The sequence below is a fragment of the Salmo trutta genome, chromosome 10 (genome assembly GCF_901001165.1).
Source record: "Salmo trutta chromosome 10, fSalTru1.1, whole genome shotgun sequence".
Classification (NCBI taxonomy): domain Eukaryota; kingdom Metazoa; phylum Chordata; class Actinopteri; order Salmoniformes; family Salmonidae; genus Salmo; species Salmo trutta.
In genome coordinates this window covers 11,702,364-11,719,920 of record NC_042966.1, presented here as the reverse complement: position 1 = coordinate 11,719,920, position 17,557 = coordinate 11,702,364, and the positions used below count along the sequence as shown (strand labels likewise).

The following is a 17,557-nucleotide window of genomic DNA, read 5'->3' as shown; positions in this document are numbered from 1 at the left end:
TTCTTTATAAGGCTGAGCTTTTCTGCAACGCTTGGACTGGTGCTGGGGGTAGGGGACAGGCTCCAAGTGTGTGTGTGTGTTTGCACTGGCTAAACAAGTAGCCTGCAATAATTAATTAGCTGAAATTGTCTTGTTTACCCAGGCTTGTGTGTGTGTCTGTGTGTGTGTGTGTGTGTGTGTGTGTGTGTGTGTGTGTGTGTGTGCGCCATCCTTTACAGGCTGTTGTTTCCCGGCTGGTTTTATGGCTAGAGACCAACACAAAAGGAAGCTTAGCCTTGAGTAGCCCCTTAAGCGCAGAGTGCATTTAAAAACCACAGATTATTATAACTGTTTCCTTACTCTGATAGGCTTTCAGTAATAGCCACATAGCTGCTTCAGTTTAAAGGATATTGAAAAGGGTTGTTGGATTTGGCTACGTTTTGGTTCATTGCTTTCTTGGTCCCAAGGATATTAGAGTAAAAGGAAGCAGGATATTATACCTTTAAAATGTGTGAGGGCTCCCTAACCAGTTTAATTGTAGCCTTGTATATGAGGATATAAGAGGTGCTATCAGATAGGTTAATTTGGTCATACAGGAAGTCTATCACCGTAGATGTTCCTGAGGAAATGAGTGGCGATGTATCATGTATCAATGCATCATCTCTTGCCAAATTTTGGAGGGGAAAAAATCAAGCTAGGCATATTTGTACCCTTGATGAGTTAATGTCAATTTGCAGGGGCCTTCGCTTCTCTTTCATTTGGACAGGGCAAGGACCTTAAAGTGTCCACATCAAACACAACCTGCAAGGATGTTTATTGGCAGAGGTCATGCATAGAGAGAGTCAGTGAATTGAGACCCAGGAACACCCTAGTGCCTAGCCTTGCTCTGAAATAGGGCTGCACGATACGGCCAAAAAATCAAATAGCATTTTTTTAACCTGTTTGGGATAGGGGGCAGTATTTTCACGTCCGGATAAAAAACGTACCCAATTTAATCTGGTTACTAGAATATGCATATAATTAGTAGATTTGGATAGAAAACACTCTAAAGTTTCTAAAACTGTTTGAATGGTGTCTGTGATTATAACAGAACTCATATGGCAGGCCAAAACCTGAGAAGATTCCATACAGGAAGTGCCCTGTCTGACAATTTGTTGTCCTTCTGTTGCATCTCTATCGAAAATACAGCATCTGTGCTGTAACGTGACATTTTCTAAGGCTCCCATTGGCTCTCTAAAGCCGGCAGAAAGTGGAATGGGGTGTCTTCTGTCTCTGGGCGAAGAACAGCAGCAGAATTTGTGAGTGGTCAGCCTGGGGACAGTGAGACTGAGAGGCGCATTCACGAAAATTCTCCATTTTTTTTTCAGCCTTTGAATGAATACAACGTCGCCCGGTTGGAATATTATCACTATTTTACGAGAAAAGTAGCATAAAAATTGATTTTAAACAGCGTTTGACATGCTTCGAAGTACGGTAATGGAATATTTTGAATTCTTTTGTCACGAAATGCGCTCGCGTGTCACCCTTCGGATAGTGACCTGAACGCACAAACAAAACGGAGCTATTTGAATATAACTATGGATTATTTGGAACCAAAACAGCATTTGTTGTTGAAGTAGAAGTCCTGGGAGTGCATTCTGACGAAGAACAGCAAAGGTAATCCAATTTTTCTAATAGTAATTCTGAGTTTAGGTTGTCCCAAACTTGGTGGGTGTCAAAATAGCTAGCCGTGATGGCCGGGCTATGTACTCAGAATATTGCAAAATGTGCTTTCGCCGAAAAGCTATTTTAAAATTTGACACCACGATTGCATAAAGGAGTTCTGTATCTATAATTCTTAAAATAATTGTTATGTAGTTTGTCAACGTTTATCATCAGTAATTTAGTAAATTCACCGGAAGTTTGCGGTGGGTATACTAGTTCTGAACATCACATGCTAATGTAAAAAGCAGGTTTTTGATATAAATATGAACTTGATTGAACAAAACATGCATGTGGTTCGATTCAGGAGAAGTGTATCTATAAAATGGTGTAAAATAGTCCCATGTTTGAGAACTTTGAATTATGACATTTTGTGGTTTTAAATTTGGCGCTCTGATTTGTCACTGGCTGTTGAATAGTGTGGGACGATTTCGTCCCACCTCCCCTAGAGAGGTTAACCAAATATTGTGATTGCGATTTCACCTGCGATATAGATCTAAACACTTGGGCAAACTGTTGGAATCATAGAAATATAATGATTAAATAAAAAACTAAGTGGAAAGCAGCATTGTTCTTGTTTGTTACAATCTCTTGACTGCATTTGACTTAACAGAACCGCATGCAAACTTTTGTGGATCTAACAGCTGGGACGATGAACTGCACCGCTTGAGTGACAGGGGGCGCGGTTTAGTGTGTGTAGGAAACAGCCATAAGAGGGAAAAACAACTGAGTAAACTATAAAAGTGGATGTCAATGTGTCAATGTTGCAATTTCGATGTGAATTAGAATAACTGAGCAGGATAACAGGTGACAAAAGATGCTCAGAGGGATTTCTCACAAGTGCTAGGAGAATTATACAGACAGTAACCTCAGAGGTCATGGGCTCTCTAACCCCCTAGATGGCACAGTCAAAAGCCAAATTGGCCAATGAATTGCAGGCACTGCTCTTTCCCGAAACCGATTCTGAAAGGGATAGTATGAATGAGGACATCGGACCGTCAGTCCAGAGTGGATCTGACTCCATACGGAGATATTTTGGGTGATGTGGGTGAATGTAGTGGTCCCTCTTGACCTACTGTAAGAAGTATACAAAAAGCTTCCCCGCGCCTCTGTTGAAGCCTTACAGTAATATTTGTTTACCATGATCCCTTGATTCCCAACCCCATAACAAGAGTGGATCTTTATCGTAAATGCCATAGTCAACCTGAGCACTCAGGGGTTGTTTATTTCAAAGCTGAGAAGCGAAAAGCTTTCATTTAAGCTGAGTAAGAGAGAAAGCAAGAGGGAGAAAAAACACCTAGTCTCTCTCAAGGGCCTGAGAATTGAATATCTTCTAATGAGCATGTAGTGGCTGAGTTGGGTTTGAGAGTGAGAGACTTCTAAAGTGCACAGCCCCGATTGAAATGCAGTCCCCTTTCCATTATGTTCTTGCTGTCCCACTGTTTAAATGGTCTTCAGAAATGGCCTTGACAGCCTGTGTGCTGCCTGGCTAGCTCATCCACACGTAACCTGTAAAGGCTGATTGGGGTCACACTCTCCTGCAATATTTACTCGCCATAAATAAAAAACACAGAGACCCACTGGCCCGTCCGCTACAATACACAGTAGGGGGAAAAAAATCACTGTGCAAATAACGTTTTACTGAGTGATATACAGTAGCTACCTAGTACCACAGAATTAGGAATTCGAATTTAATCCGATCTCTTTGCCTAGCTCACTCTGAGTGACTTTAATTGAAAATGACCATTGAGCGCAACCAATAGCGTGAAGAGCTGACTGCGTAGGGTCTTTCCAGCACACTCGCCCCCAGGCAAAGCTGCGTATTGTCCGTGTACATGTAACAGTATTGCTTCCGTCCCTCTCCTTCGCCCCAACCTGGGCTCAAACCAGGGAACCTCTGAACACTTCGACGACAGTCACACGCAAAGCATCATTACCTATCGCTATTGCAGAGCAAGGGAAACAACTAATTCAAGGTCTCGGAGTGAGTGACGTCACCTATTTAAATGCTACTAGTGCCCACCGCTAACAAGCTAGCCCTTTCACACCGGTTACGTTTACGTAGATGTCAACCTTAACAGACTCCTGATCGTCATGAGAACCAGCTATTGGGGTCAGCATGCCTGGGCAAGATTAGAATATTCTCTCTTCTCTCTTCCCTGTATTAAAATGTCATTCTCCAAGGAGGTGGCATCCATACTGATGCATTAATGTGTTCTTAGTGATTAGTTCGGATTCTGAAGTCTTGGTTTGGAGATTCTGTCACGAAAGAGATTAACATGCACAGGGATGCAATTCTTAGGGGGTGATATACTGCTGTTTCCATGACATAGACTGACCAGGTGAATCAAGGTGAACGGAATGATCCCCTATTGTTTTCACCTGCTAAACTCACTTCAATCTGTGTAGATGAAGGGGAGGAGACAGATTAAAGAAGGATTTTAAGCCTTGAGACAATTAAGACACGGATTGTGTATGTGTGCCATTCAGGGGGTGAATGAGCAAGAAAACAAATATTTAAGTGCCTTTGAACGGGGTATGGTAGTAGGTACCAGGCGCACCGGTTTGAGTGAGTCAAGAATTGCAACACTGCTGGGTTTTTCACACTCAACAGTTTCCCGTGTGTATGAATTATGATCCACCATCCAAAGGACATAGCGCCAACTTGACACAACTGCGGGAAGCATAGAAGTCAACATGGGCCAGCATCCCTGTGGAACGCTTCTGATACCTTGTAGAGTCCATGCCCCGACAAATTGTTCTGAGGGAAAAAGGGGGGCGCAACTTAATATTAGGAAGGTGTTCCTAATGTTTTGTACACTCAGTGTAATTGCAGTGTATTGCGTGCAAGCTTATCTACCAGTCAGTATGGCATCTGTCCTGCATCTCCAGTCTCCATTGTGAAACATCAGCATTGCCCCCTGCTGGCTCAGTGTGGTATTGAGGAAACTGCAATAAGCTAAATATCCTCCTCATAAAATCTTGAGTCAGACATGTGCAGTGATGCCTGACTGACAACACATGTATTTTCTGCTAAAGGAGGAGAGGGTTTGGTGTTGATGGATTATCTCACCTGGAACGATTTCAAAAAGATGTCTCCCTGGTTCTTCTGGGTTGGCGGTGAGCTCGTTCACCTGACAGCCCTGCAGAGGTATGCAGCCCTAGAATAAACAAACACAGAATCCATTCAAAACCAAATATTAACAATACCTCAGTGAGATTAAACTCTAATCGGTTAAATCACAAATATTGATCAAATCCTTATGAGAATATTAGGGTAGAAAATAGACGGAAGATCTCTCTATCTATCTCTTTCATTTCTTTCAGGATGAAGATGTACAGATTATTGAACGGAGATCAATAATAATTAAACAACATAATCAAGGCCTGTTAATTTAGAGACTACTCAGAAGGAAAGCCGGTCTCATTCTACCAGTCTGGCAGCATCCCTCATCATCCCTCATCAAACAGGATGGGATCTGCCAAACCAGAGATCAAGCTGTCCACAGTAGTCGTCATGGCAACAAATTGGTAGAACGTTGGGGCAGGGCTAGCAGCCCAGCAGAGCTCCCAAGGGTACAATGTGCCTTGAATATGGGGACAAATGACTGAGGAAAATTAAGACGGAACTCAAGATCTGAGATTATTCTCCCTTCAGAAGATGTGTTGTAGCAACCTTTTTGGCTCTAAACACCAAAGCCATTCCTTAATGGCTTGCTCTACATGCTAAAAAAAAATGGCTATAGATTGCCTACATGCAAATTCCCTTCCTTCAGTTATCATTTCCTTTCATCTCAGTGCGAGATCTTGCTGTGTGAATTGCTTACACAGCCCCCTGCTCCAATTTCTATTGATTAGATGGGGAAAAAGCGGACAGATTGACACTTTCACACACATCCTGGTTACCGCGCAGGGAGGGGCGTGTGTGTGTGTGTGTGTGTGTGTGTGTGTGTGTGTGTGTGTGTGTGTGTGTGTGTGTGTGTGTGTGTGGAGAAATCAATACTGGCTGGATGACTATTGACAGCCTGTGATTAAAAGGTGCCTGTCAAACCCTTCAGTCATTCAGCCAGGCCTTAATGCAGAGATTCTCCAGCCTGAAAGGCCTCGATGGTATGCGTGTGTGTGTGTGTGTGTGTGTGTGTGTGTGTGTGTGTGTGTGTGTGTGTGTGTGTGTGTGTGTGTGTGTGTGTGTGTGGTGTGTGTGTGTGTGTGTGTGTTGGGGAGACAGGTCTGCATTTGAAAGGAAGCCGGTCAAGTGGGAACGCCTGTGGAAATCAATGGAGGTGCTTGGATATCAGGCCGGGAATGTAAGAAGATGATCACTGAACACTGGAAGCATTGGGCCACCGACTACCGCCTGCTGTCTTTTGTTGGATCACTTCATTACCCTTTCCTGGCTTGATGCTGTGTGGTGGTCCTGAAACAACTGTCTGCCTGATTACCGCATAGCTCTTTCATGACCACGCCAAAATGTCATGATCAAAATTGAGCAACCTTATCAAAATTCCTCCTGATTTTCCCTCTAGGCAGGGCACGGTGGCAATGCTATCTATCCATGCTAGGTGGTGATATAGACAATTAATTTAACCTGTTTTCCTAAGCAACGGATAAAAAACCACAGCAAAGTATTACTGGAGAGGATCTGAACTAGCCACAGCAGCTGCTATATCGAAAGTCCCACATTAAACCAAATAAAGGACTTCAGCGAACCTCTGCAATGAACCGAAGAAGAGCTTGGGTGTGAATGTTCAGTACCTGTGGCTTGGTCTCCTCCTCGTCTTTGTAGAAGTAGAGCTGGTCGGAGCGCAGGACGAACCATTTTAGCTGCCAGTTCTTCATGATGCTCCTCTGTTTCTTCAGCCAGCCGGCCTTCAGAGCCCCCTCCTGGAGACTGGGGGAGGATGGGCGGCATGGGCCCCGGGACACATCCCCCATCACCATGCTCTTGGACCGGGCTGGAGAGTCGAGACACACACACACATACACACATGAATACAAATACACACATAAGCAGGGAGGGAGACAGGCAGAGAGGGAGACAGGCAGAGAAGGAGACAGGCAGGGAGGGAGACAGGCTGGGAGAGAGATAGGCAGAGAGGGAGACAGGCAGAGAGGGAGACAGGCAGGGAGGGAGACAGGCAGAGAGGGAGACAGGCAGAGAGGGAGATAGGCAGGGAGGGAGACAGGCAGGGAGGGAGGCAGGGAGGGAGGGAGACAGGCAGGCAGGCAGGGAGACAGGCAAGCAGGCAGGGAGGGAGACAGGCAGGGAGGGAGACAGGCAGGCAGGCAGGCAGGCAGGCAGGCAAGCAGGCAGGGAGACAGGCAGAGAGGGAGACAGGCAGTGAGGGAGACAGGCACATACACATAGTGTGTGTGAGCTCCAGGGTTGCCATGGTGAGGCAGACACCACACACACCACGTCCTGCCCTGGAGCTGAGGCTGAGGCCCCCCTTCCTCCCCTGGGTAGAGGTGGCTGGAGACCCACCCGGGGCACAGAGAAGAGAGGAAAGGCCTCAGGTGATCTAAGCGATTCATTTAAAGCCACTGGAAGAGAGTTATTGTCTGTTCTGACAAACCAACAGAACCAGGAACCAGTTTGAACTGTGATAATAAGACCTCCTGGGATTGACTCTGGGTTTTAGTGTAACGTGAGCTCTGTCAAGGACTGTTTCAGATGCAGTTTATAGGCTTCCTAAGTCTGGAGGCTCTGAACTCACACACTGTCCCTGTATCAGGGTCAGTCTGTCCTTTATGCAACATAATTCATGAAATTAGCTTGATACAGGACACACACAAGATTACTTAATACAGTACAGCATGTGCAGAAAGTCAAATCTGGTCTTTACTAGTCCATGCATTAATCATGACATTTTACAAAATAAACAAAAACCTGATTTCAGCTTCTAGAGACCTGACCATCCTGAGAGAGTAGTCATTCAGCAACACCTCCCACAGAGCCAAACAGCAGCAAAGGCAAACAAGACAAGCAATTTGATGATCATGTATAATTTATAGGAATCAATCCTGCAGACATCCTCTCTGCTGGACCTCCTGTGTGACACACTCAGGATCATTGCTCAGCTTAGAGGGGGAAGGGAGGATGAAAATCAATGTTTACTCTTCCCTTTTCTCTCTTATTCTCCCTTTCTTCTCCTTCTTACGATATGGGATGGGTATGGACGGCCAGGAGTTCCTCACGTGGTCAGGTAAAACTCCCGACCCTAAGGATGGGGAACCCTATAGTGTAGGTATGATGCAGACACCCTGGAAAGACCGTTCCCAACATCTCCCTGGCATCACCCACCATGTTTTATTGGAATTAATTCATAGTTCTAACTTTCCATTCAAATCTACATTTACAGTCATTGTTTATTATACTCTGTGGTTATGGGTTGGGCTGTGGCTCCTTTGCCCCCCAGCACCGGACACAACATAGCATGGCCCCGCTCCACTCCTACTGCCATGGCTGCCTGCCTGGCTCCCTTCCTAATGGGTTACACTCATCAGAGGAGCAGGGGCCGTATATCACATTAACCATTTTTTTTTCTCTCTCTCTCTCTCTCTCTCTCTCTCTCTCTCTCTCTCTCTCTCTCTCTCTCTCTCTCTCTGTGCTCTGCTGGCCCCACTCAATCCCAGCCCTGTGTGCTTCTCTGGAAGCCTTATTAGAGTAAGTACATACTGTACACACACTAGTGTTGAATATTCTCCCGGTATTTTACAAATGTTCCATCGCGAGAATAAATCCCTTTTCTCAATGGCTAACCCAGTTCTTCCCGCCAAAACCGAAAGTGACATTCAAAAGCATTATAAAGCTTATAAAGCTTTGATCGAAAATTCAAGCCTGATGCTACCTGAGCCTGATGAGCCATACATTAAATACATTTTGTGAGCATACATTGTGCCGTTATCCAATATATGATAGAAAAACGTAAAAGGCCATAGATGTAGCTTGCTATATGCTCTCCTGGGTAAATAAATGAAACTAGCTCCAGTAGGCTGATCTTTTTGAGTGTGAACTGTATTACTGTACTGTATTATACTGTATTATATGGACTGGAATTACGCACATCGTTCAAACCATGATAAAGCAGGGAGTGAACATGCGATTCTGGTGCAGCACATGAGACCTACAAAGTTACAAGTATTGGCTAGCGAATTTGACTTTAATTTTGAAATATAATAGGGCCTATTCGTATAATTAGTAGGCTGACGCATAAATACCTTTCATAATATTGTATTTCCCCTAATGTTATTAGCATACCTCCTCTTTCTCTCTTTGTTGTTCATTCCTTCATTGCGTTCAACAGTTAAATGAAATAAGTTTTGTTGTCCTTAACTGCATCATTCTAATGACAACCTTGAATAAATATAGGACTAGAATTAGATGCAGAATTCTGTCACTTCTCTTCAGGAAGATTGAAAGGTCATGGGTATGAAGAAGTAGCTGCTATAGCCTACTGCCATCTCACCTTCGCTCTTCTTTCAAACTACCCGAGTTCTATTAGCTGCTGTATTTAACAATCAGCAAACTTGCATCCCTTTTCAAATAATGTATTGGTATAAAAAATGCAAAAAAAACATTATGTCCAGCAAGCAATTCTAGTCTAGCTTTTCCTTCATGCAACTTCATTTTTTAAGGAAAAAAGCCAACGGAGCACAGCTGCATATTGCGCAAGAGACAGAGGCTCTAAGTTAGAAGCTTATTATGCTTAACCCATCGTTAATTAGCTAAATATAAAGCTAATACTGCATTGAATGTATCACCTGAAAGATAGGCTAAGACATCGATATATTGGGCTATTATTTCAATCTAGAACAGGTTTATCCATTTTAGATGCAATTTGAATGGAGGAGACCCCCGAAAGCCAGATGCATATGGGTAAATTAGACACGCATTCAGTCTTTATACTACTGTAGAATAGACTATGCTGCAGCAGATGTAGGCCTAAAAAGAAAAAAAGTTGCCATGATGAGATGATAGGTCTACATGCATCTTGAACAGCGCTCCATACTGAGATGTCTGTCTGTCCCCACACTGAGCGTTGATGATTCATCATTCAGACACCGTAGAGAAGACAGATTTAAACATTGAATACAATTTAACAGTTCCGTTTTACACCATGCTGTTCATATAAATAGTTTATTATAATTTACTGGTTTCCCACAGTTATTTATCCCGGGAAAAGGGAGTGGTTTTGGGCGGTAAATCCCGGTAAATCTCGGTAACCGGGTTCACGCCATTCATCCCTAACACACACCCGTCCTGGAGGGTCAATCACGTGGACTGGGATATGTTCCAGGTAACCTCAGACAACAACATTTACGTATACACTGACTCGGTGAGCGAGTTTATTAGCAAGTGCATTGGTGATGTTTACCCACTGTGACTATTAAAACCGTGGATTGATGGCAACATTCGCACAAAACTGAAAGCGCAAACCACTACTTTTCATCATGGCAAGGTGACTGGAAACATGACCGAATACAAACAGTGTAGCTATTCCCTCTGCAAGGCAATCAAACAAGCAAAGCGTCAGTATACAGTAGAGACAAAGTAGATTCACAATTCAACGTGTCAAACACGAGCCGTATGTGGCAGGGTCTACACTCAATCACGGATTACAAAAAGAAAACCAGCCCTGTCACGGACATCGACGTCTTGCTCCCAGACAAATTAACCAACTTCTTTGCTTGCTTTGAGGACAATACAGTGCCACTGACACGGCCCGCTACCAAAGCCTGTGGGCACTCTTTCACCACAGCCAACCTGAATGAAACATTTAAGCGTGTTAACCCTCGCAAGGCTGCCTGCCCAGACGGCATCCCTAGCCGCGTCCTCAGAGCATGTGCAGACCAGCTGGCTGGTGTGTTTACGGACATATTCAATCAATCCCTATCCCAGTCTGCTGTGCCCACATGCTTCAAGATGGCCACCATTGTTCCTGTTCCCAAGAAAGCTAAGGTAACTGAACTAAATGACTATCGCCCTGTAGCACTCACTTCTGTCATCGTGAAGTGCTTTGAGAGACTAGTCAAGGATCATATCACCTCCACCCTACCTGATACACTAGACCCAGTCCAATTTGCTTACCGCACCAATAGGTTCACAGACGATGCAATCGCCATCACACTGCACACTGCCCTATCCCATCTGCCCTATCCCAAGAGGAATACCTATGACTTGACCCCGCCCTGTGCAACTGGGTCCTGGACTTTCTGATGGGCCGTCCCCAGGTGGTGAGGGTAGGAAACAACATCTCCACCCCGCTGATTCTCAACACTGGGGCCCCACAAGGGTGCGTTCTCAGCCCTCTCCTGTACTCCCTGTTCACCCATGACTGCGTGGCCATACACGCCTCCAACTCAATCAGCAAGTTTGCAGATGACACTACAGTGGTAGGCTTGATTACCAACAACAACGAGATGGCCTACAGGGAGGAGGTGAGGGCCCTCGGAGTGTGGTGTCAGGAAAATAACCTCTCGCTCAATGTCAACAAAACAAAGGAGATGATTGTGAACTTCAAGAAACAGCAGAGGGAACATCCCCCCATCCACATCGACGGGACAGTAGTAGAGAAGGAGGAAAGTTTTAAGTTCCTTGGCGTACACATCACGGACAAACTGAAATGGTCCACCCACACAGACAGTGTGGTGAAGAAGACCCAACAGCGCCTCTTCAACCTCAGGAGGCTGAAGAAATTTGGCTTGTTACCTAAAACACTCACAAACTTTTACAGATGCATAATTGAAGAGCATCCTGTCGGGCTGTATCACCGCCTGGTACGGCAACTCCTCCGCCCACAACTGCAAGGCTCTCCAGAGGGTGGTGCGGTCTGCACAACACATCACTGGGTGCAAACTACCTGCCCTCCAGGACACCTACAGCACCCGATGTCACAGGAAGGCCAAAAAGATCATCAAGAACAACAACCACCCGAGCCACTGCCTGTTCACTCTGCTATCATGCAGAATGCGAGGTCAGTACAGGTGCATCAAAGCTGGGACCGAGAGACTGAAAAACAGCTTCTATCTCAAGGCCATCAGGCTGTTAAACAGCCATCACTAACATAGAGTGGCTGCTGCCAACATACAGACTCAAATCTCTGGCCATTTTAATATATTTAATAAATGGATTTAATAAAGGTATCGCTAGTCACTTTAAATAACACCACTTTAATAATGTCTACAAATGCTACATTACTCATCCCATATGCATATACTGTATTCTATACCATCTACTGCATCTTGCCTATGCCGCACGGCCATCGCTCATCCATATATTTATATGTACATATTCTTATTCATCCCTTTACATTTGTGTGTATGTGTAGTCGTTGTGAATTTGTTAGATTACTTGTTAGATATTACTGCCCTGTCGGAACTAGAAGCACAAGCATTTTGCTACACTCGCATTAACATCTGCTAACCATGTGTATGTGACCAATAACATTTGATTTGATTTGATTTGGTTTGACCGTAAGCATGGTCGGTAGAGACTCGTTTGAGCGCTTTTGTTTTAATGTCGCAATTGGTGTATTGTGAGATCTCAAACATCGTCTCAAATATCGTCTTAAATGAAACTATAATGACAAAGTCTTTCATTACTCTATTCATTATTCTGTCATTCCAGCCAGATGTATTTCCTCAGTGGCGTTTCAGACATAACACACCGTGGGGTTATGGCGTCTCTAAACAGACATTTTGGGGAAGCCTCATGAGTCTTGTTTTCCAGTTTCCACACTGCCCTTTCAAATTCGACTCTACTGGAAGAATTCAAGTAGGTCCAAGAGGAATGAAGGAATGATTTGTAAATGTTGCCATAGTAGTGCACACTCTTAGAAAAAGGATTCCAAAAGGATTCTTCGGCTGTTCCCATAGGACCGGTATTCCCAAACGGGGGGTACGCGCAATGCCGTCAGGGGTACGCCAAATAAAAATGTGATTCACATTTAAAAAAAAACTATAATAATATGAATTGTTTTTATTTTTTTGTACATTTCTTTTTCTTCACGTTTTCAAACAGTCCATTTATATTTTCCAACAGGGCTATACATTTGGATGTGGCTTTTTTCTCGCCTGAGTAGCCTCGTTTCACTGCCAAAAATAACATGAAACCATCTAGTGTTCAGCGAAATAACAACACAATGTCATAGACAGGTAGCCTAGTAAAATAATTAACATCCAATCACATTAACCGTTACTCTCTCGCGGGAATTACACTAACGGTCCATATGTAGCCAAACGTAGCTGCTGCTCATGTTGGTATCTGTACTGTCATGGCGCAAAAGCCATGACAGGGAGACATAGTGGAATGGTAACGCGCGTGCAAGTAGTTGCTCCCAATGCCACTTGAGTACACTGCAGCATCCACTGAGAGTCTCTGCTGCCAAGGGAATGCCTGACAGCTTGAAAGACGTTTTGGACACTACTTTGTTAAAGCAAGGCCCCTGAACTCTCGTGTATTTTCTGCACTATGCAATGATATGGGCAGCGACCATGTAACGCTTTTACAACATACAGAAGTGCGCTGGTTATCAAGGGGCAAAGTATTGACATGTTTTTTGAATTGAGAGACAAGCTTAAAGTTTGCATGACGACGACTTTCTCACACGACTGGCCTCTCTGGGTGATGTTTTTTCTCGCCTGAATGATCTGAATCTAGGATTACAGGGACTCTCTATTCATTGTGTGGGATGAAATTGAGGCTATGATTAAGAAGTTGGAGCTCTTCTCTGTCTGCATTAACAAGGACAACACACAGGTCTTTCCATCATTGTACGATTTTTTGTGTGTAAATTAACTCAAGCCGACGGACAATGTCAAATGTGATATAGCGAAGCACCTGAGTGAGTTGGGTGTGCAATTACACAGGAACTTTCCCGAAACGGATGACACAAACAACTGGATTCGTTATCCCTTTCATGCCCTGCCTCCAGTCCACTTACCAATATCTGAACAAGAGAGCCTCGTCGAAATTGCAACAAGCGGTTCTGTGAAAATTTAATCAGAAGCCAGTGCCAGATTTCTGAATTGGGCTACACTCACAGTATCCAGCCTTGGCAAATCTTGCTATTAAGAGTTATGTGCATCCTTTCAAGCACACCCTTCTCATTAACCTGTGGTAAGTTATTCATTGGGGTGGCAGGTAGCCTAGTGGTTAGAGCATTGGACCAGTAACCGAAAGGTTGCTAGATCGAATCCCCGCAAGGTGGAAATCTGTTGCTCTACCCCTGAACAAGGCAGTTAACCCACCCACTAGGCTGTCATTGTAAATAAGAATTTGTTCTTAACTGACTTGCCTAGTGAAATAAAAAAATCATAATTTTCAATGAATAAATATGGTTTTATACGTAAGATGGTTAAATAAAGAGCAAAATTATTCATTATTATTTGTGCCCTGGTCCTATAAGAGCTCTTTGTCACTTCTCACGAGCCGGGTTGTGACAAAAACTCACACTCATTCTTATATTTAATAAATGTATCGTATAGTGTGTGTGTGGCAGGGTTACAATGATGGCAAAAAATAACATTTGAGAGTGCCCTGACCCTGGATGCTAGAGGGAGTACGCAGCTGGAGTTTGATTGTTTGAAGGGATACAGGACTATAAAAAGTTTGGGAACCACTGCCACAGGAGAAGCCTTTTTGGTTCTAGGTAGAATCCTCTGTAGAAAGGGTCCTACATGGAACCCCAAAAAGTTCTACCTGGAACCAAAAAGGGTTCTTCAAAGGGTTCTCCTATGGGGAGCATCTAGATAGCACTATTTTGTTTTCTAAGAGTGTAATGTAGTTTGTATATAGCCCGGAGGTAGGCAACCCTGGACCTGGAGTGCCGCAGGCCCTTCATGTTTTGATTTAACCAACCTAGAAGACCAGGTGTGTTGATCAATCAGCTCAGTTGGTCAGGTGAGGTGCCAAGTTGGAACGAAATCCTGCAGTACCTGCGGCACTCCAGGGACAGGGTTGCCCACCCCTGCTATAGACTATATCCAGTCACTGTTGTTAATTAACTTTTGAGATGTGGATTCATCATCACATGGTATGGCTGTACAGTCCTCTCTCGAAAATCAGAGAACAGCTATCCATTAACCTGTCACAATGCGTAGACTTATCAGCCAGGGGATAAATTACCTGGCTCTTTTCTCCAAGCACGGAATCCATTTGAGAAATTCCATTTAATTAATCTGGTTGCTGTGTGATTTATGATGCATGGGAAGGAGGTGGTGGAGCTACAGGTGCATCACTGGATAATTCCCACTGACTCTATCTGCTGTTGATGAATGTATTAACCCATTGAGAATCAGTGGAGAGTTTGCGTTGCCTAAGAAACTGTAGTAGGCATCAATCGGATTAGGGGGAGGGGGGTGTGAGTACTGTGCCGTGATGTTCAGCTGCAGTGAGGTGTAACACTGCTGTGCTGGTGTGTGTGTACTCTGTGTTTTAGTGATGGGGGGAAAAAATGGATTAAAGTTACATATCGCAACAATATTTTGGACGATTTTATATCAATACTTGACTCCGAGGTAGCGCTAGCTAGCGCTAGTCAGCTGTCCCTGTGCTAAAACTCTGGTATTTTTCATCCTACAGCTTGTTCTCCATCTTCTTTTAAAATATTGGGCCAACATGATTTCAGCACTTTTATTTCCATGACTGATCAAAACTCGTTTTTTCATGCTCTCTCTTGTACAGTGAGCAATATGTTTGGAACATCAAATTGCAATAAAATTGCAGTATTGAATCGCAATCGTGAGAATCGCAACTTATATAATAACGGCACCTCAGCATCGTGATAATATTGTATCGTGAAGTCCCTGGAAATTCCTAGCCCTAGTGTGTACTGTATCTACAGTGAGGGAAAAAAGTATTTGATCCCCTGCTGATTTGTACGTTTGCCCACTGACAAAGAAATGATCAGTCTATCATTTTAATGGTAGGTTTATTTTAACAGTGAGAGACAGAATAACAACAAAAAAATCCAGAAAACCGCATGTCAAAAATGTTATAAAATGACTTGCATTTGAATGAGGGAAATAAGTATTTGACCCCTCTGCAAAACATGACTTAGCACTTGGTGGCAAAAACCTTGTTGGCAATCACAGAGGTCAGACGTTTCTTGTAGTTGGCCACCAGGATTGCACACATCTCAGGAGGGATTTTGTCCCACTCCTCTTTGCAGATCTTCTCCAAGTCATTAAGGTTTCGAGGCTGACATTTGGCAACTCGAACCTTCAGCTCCCTCCACAGATTTTCTATGGGATTAAGGTCTGGAGACTGGCTAGGCCACTCCAGGACCTTAATGTGCTTCTTATTGAGCCACTCCTTTGTTGCTTTGGCCGTGTGTTTTGGGTCATTGTCATACTGGAATACCCATCCACGACCCATTTTCAATGCACTGGCTGAGGGAAGGAGGTTCTCACCCAAGATTTGATGGTACATGGCCCTGTCCATCGTCCATTTGATGCGGTGAAGTTGTCCTGTCCCCTTAGCAGAAAAACACCCCCAAAGCATAATGTTTCCACCTCCATGTTTGACATTCCTCCTCCTCCAAACACGGCGAGTTGAGTTGATGCCAAAGAGCTCCATTTTGGTCTCATCTGACCACAACACTTTCACCCAGTTGTCCTCTGAATCATTCAGATGTTCAATGGCAAACTTCAGACGGGCATGTATATGTACTTTGTTGAGCAGGGGGACCTTGCGGGCGCTGCAGGATTTCAGTCCTTCACAGCGTAGTGTGTTACCTATTGTTTTCTTGGTGACTATGGTCCCAGCTGCCTTGAGATCATTGGCAAGATCCTCCCGTGTTGTTTTGGGCTGATTCCTCACCGTTCTCATGATCATTGCAACTCCACGAGGTGAGATCTTGCATGGAGCCCCAGGCCGAGGGAGATTGACAGTTCTTTTGTGTTTCTTCCATTTGCGAATAATCGCACCAACTGTTGTCACCTTCTCACCAAGCTGCTTGGCGATGGTCTTGTAGCCCATTCCAGCCTTGTGTAGGTCTACAATCTTGTCCCTGACATCCTTGGAGAGCTCTTTGGTCTTGGCCATGGTGGAGAGTTTGGAATCTGATTGATTGATTGCTTCTGTGGACAGGTGTCTTTTATACAGGTAACAAACTGAGATTAGGAGCACTCCCTTTAAGAGTGTGCTCCTAATCTCAGCTCGTTACCTGTATAAAAGACACCTGGGAGCCAGAAATCTTTCTGATTGAGAGGGGGTCAAATACGTATTTCCCTCATTAAAATGCAAATCAATTTATAACATTTTTGACGTGTTTTTCTGGATTTTTTTTTGTTATTTTGTCTCTAACTTCAAATAAATCTACCATTAAAATTATAGACAGATCATTTCTTTGTCAGTGGGCAAACATACAAAATCAGCAGGGGATCAAATACTTTTTTCCCTCACTGTATGCTATATATTCTGTTGCATAGTATGTGTGTGTATGTGTGTCTACTACTGTGCCTGTAACTCATCTGTCAGTAATACTACTGTCAATGCTGTGTAGTATACTACAGTAGTGGGCTTTCTCATCCCAAAACCATGGTAATGTACTTCAAAGGCATGATCATGGGGAGAGTGAAACAGCTGAGATGTGGGCTATTTAAAGAGATTACCATGGACCAGGAAATATATTTAAATGGACCAGGACTCGAAAATTGTATTTCTTCATGTGTTTTGTTGAATGAAAAAAAATAAGCAATTTACATTCCAATTACAAAAGCTATGCAGAGAATGTACATATCTTAGAACCACAAACCTAATTGAGTCTATTTTATTTTTTATATCTTTTAATGAATTAATTCATCCATTTAGTTTCTAATACACTCTCAATTTGATCTTATCTTAGAGAGAATAAGAGAATACGGATTACAA

At 43.7% G+C, this 17,557-nt stretch overlaps 1 protein-coding gene across 1 annotated transcript in view; it reads right to left on the bottom strand.

The window, feature by feature from the left end:
* The window catches only part of LOC115201107 (rho GTPase-activating protein 22), a 34,841-nt gene that overhangs the window by 16,745 nt on the left and 539 nt on the right, over positions 1–17,557 (bottom strand). The window contains exons 2-3 of the mRNA XM_029764398.1: positions 6,436–6,635; positions 4,754–4,841 (exon numbers count right to left, since the gene is read on the bottom strand). Of these exons, the coding sequence (XP_029620258.1) occupies positions 4,754–4,841; positions 6,436–6,635 (288 nt within the window). The remainder of the gene's footprint in view (positions 1–4,753; positions 4,842–6,435; positions 6,636–17,557) is intronic.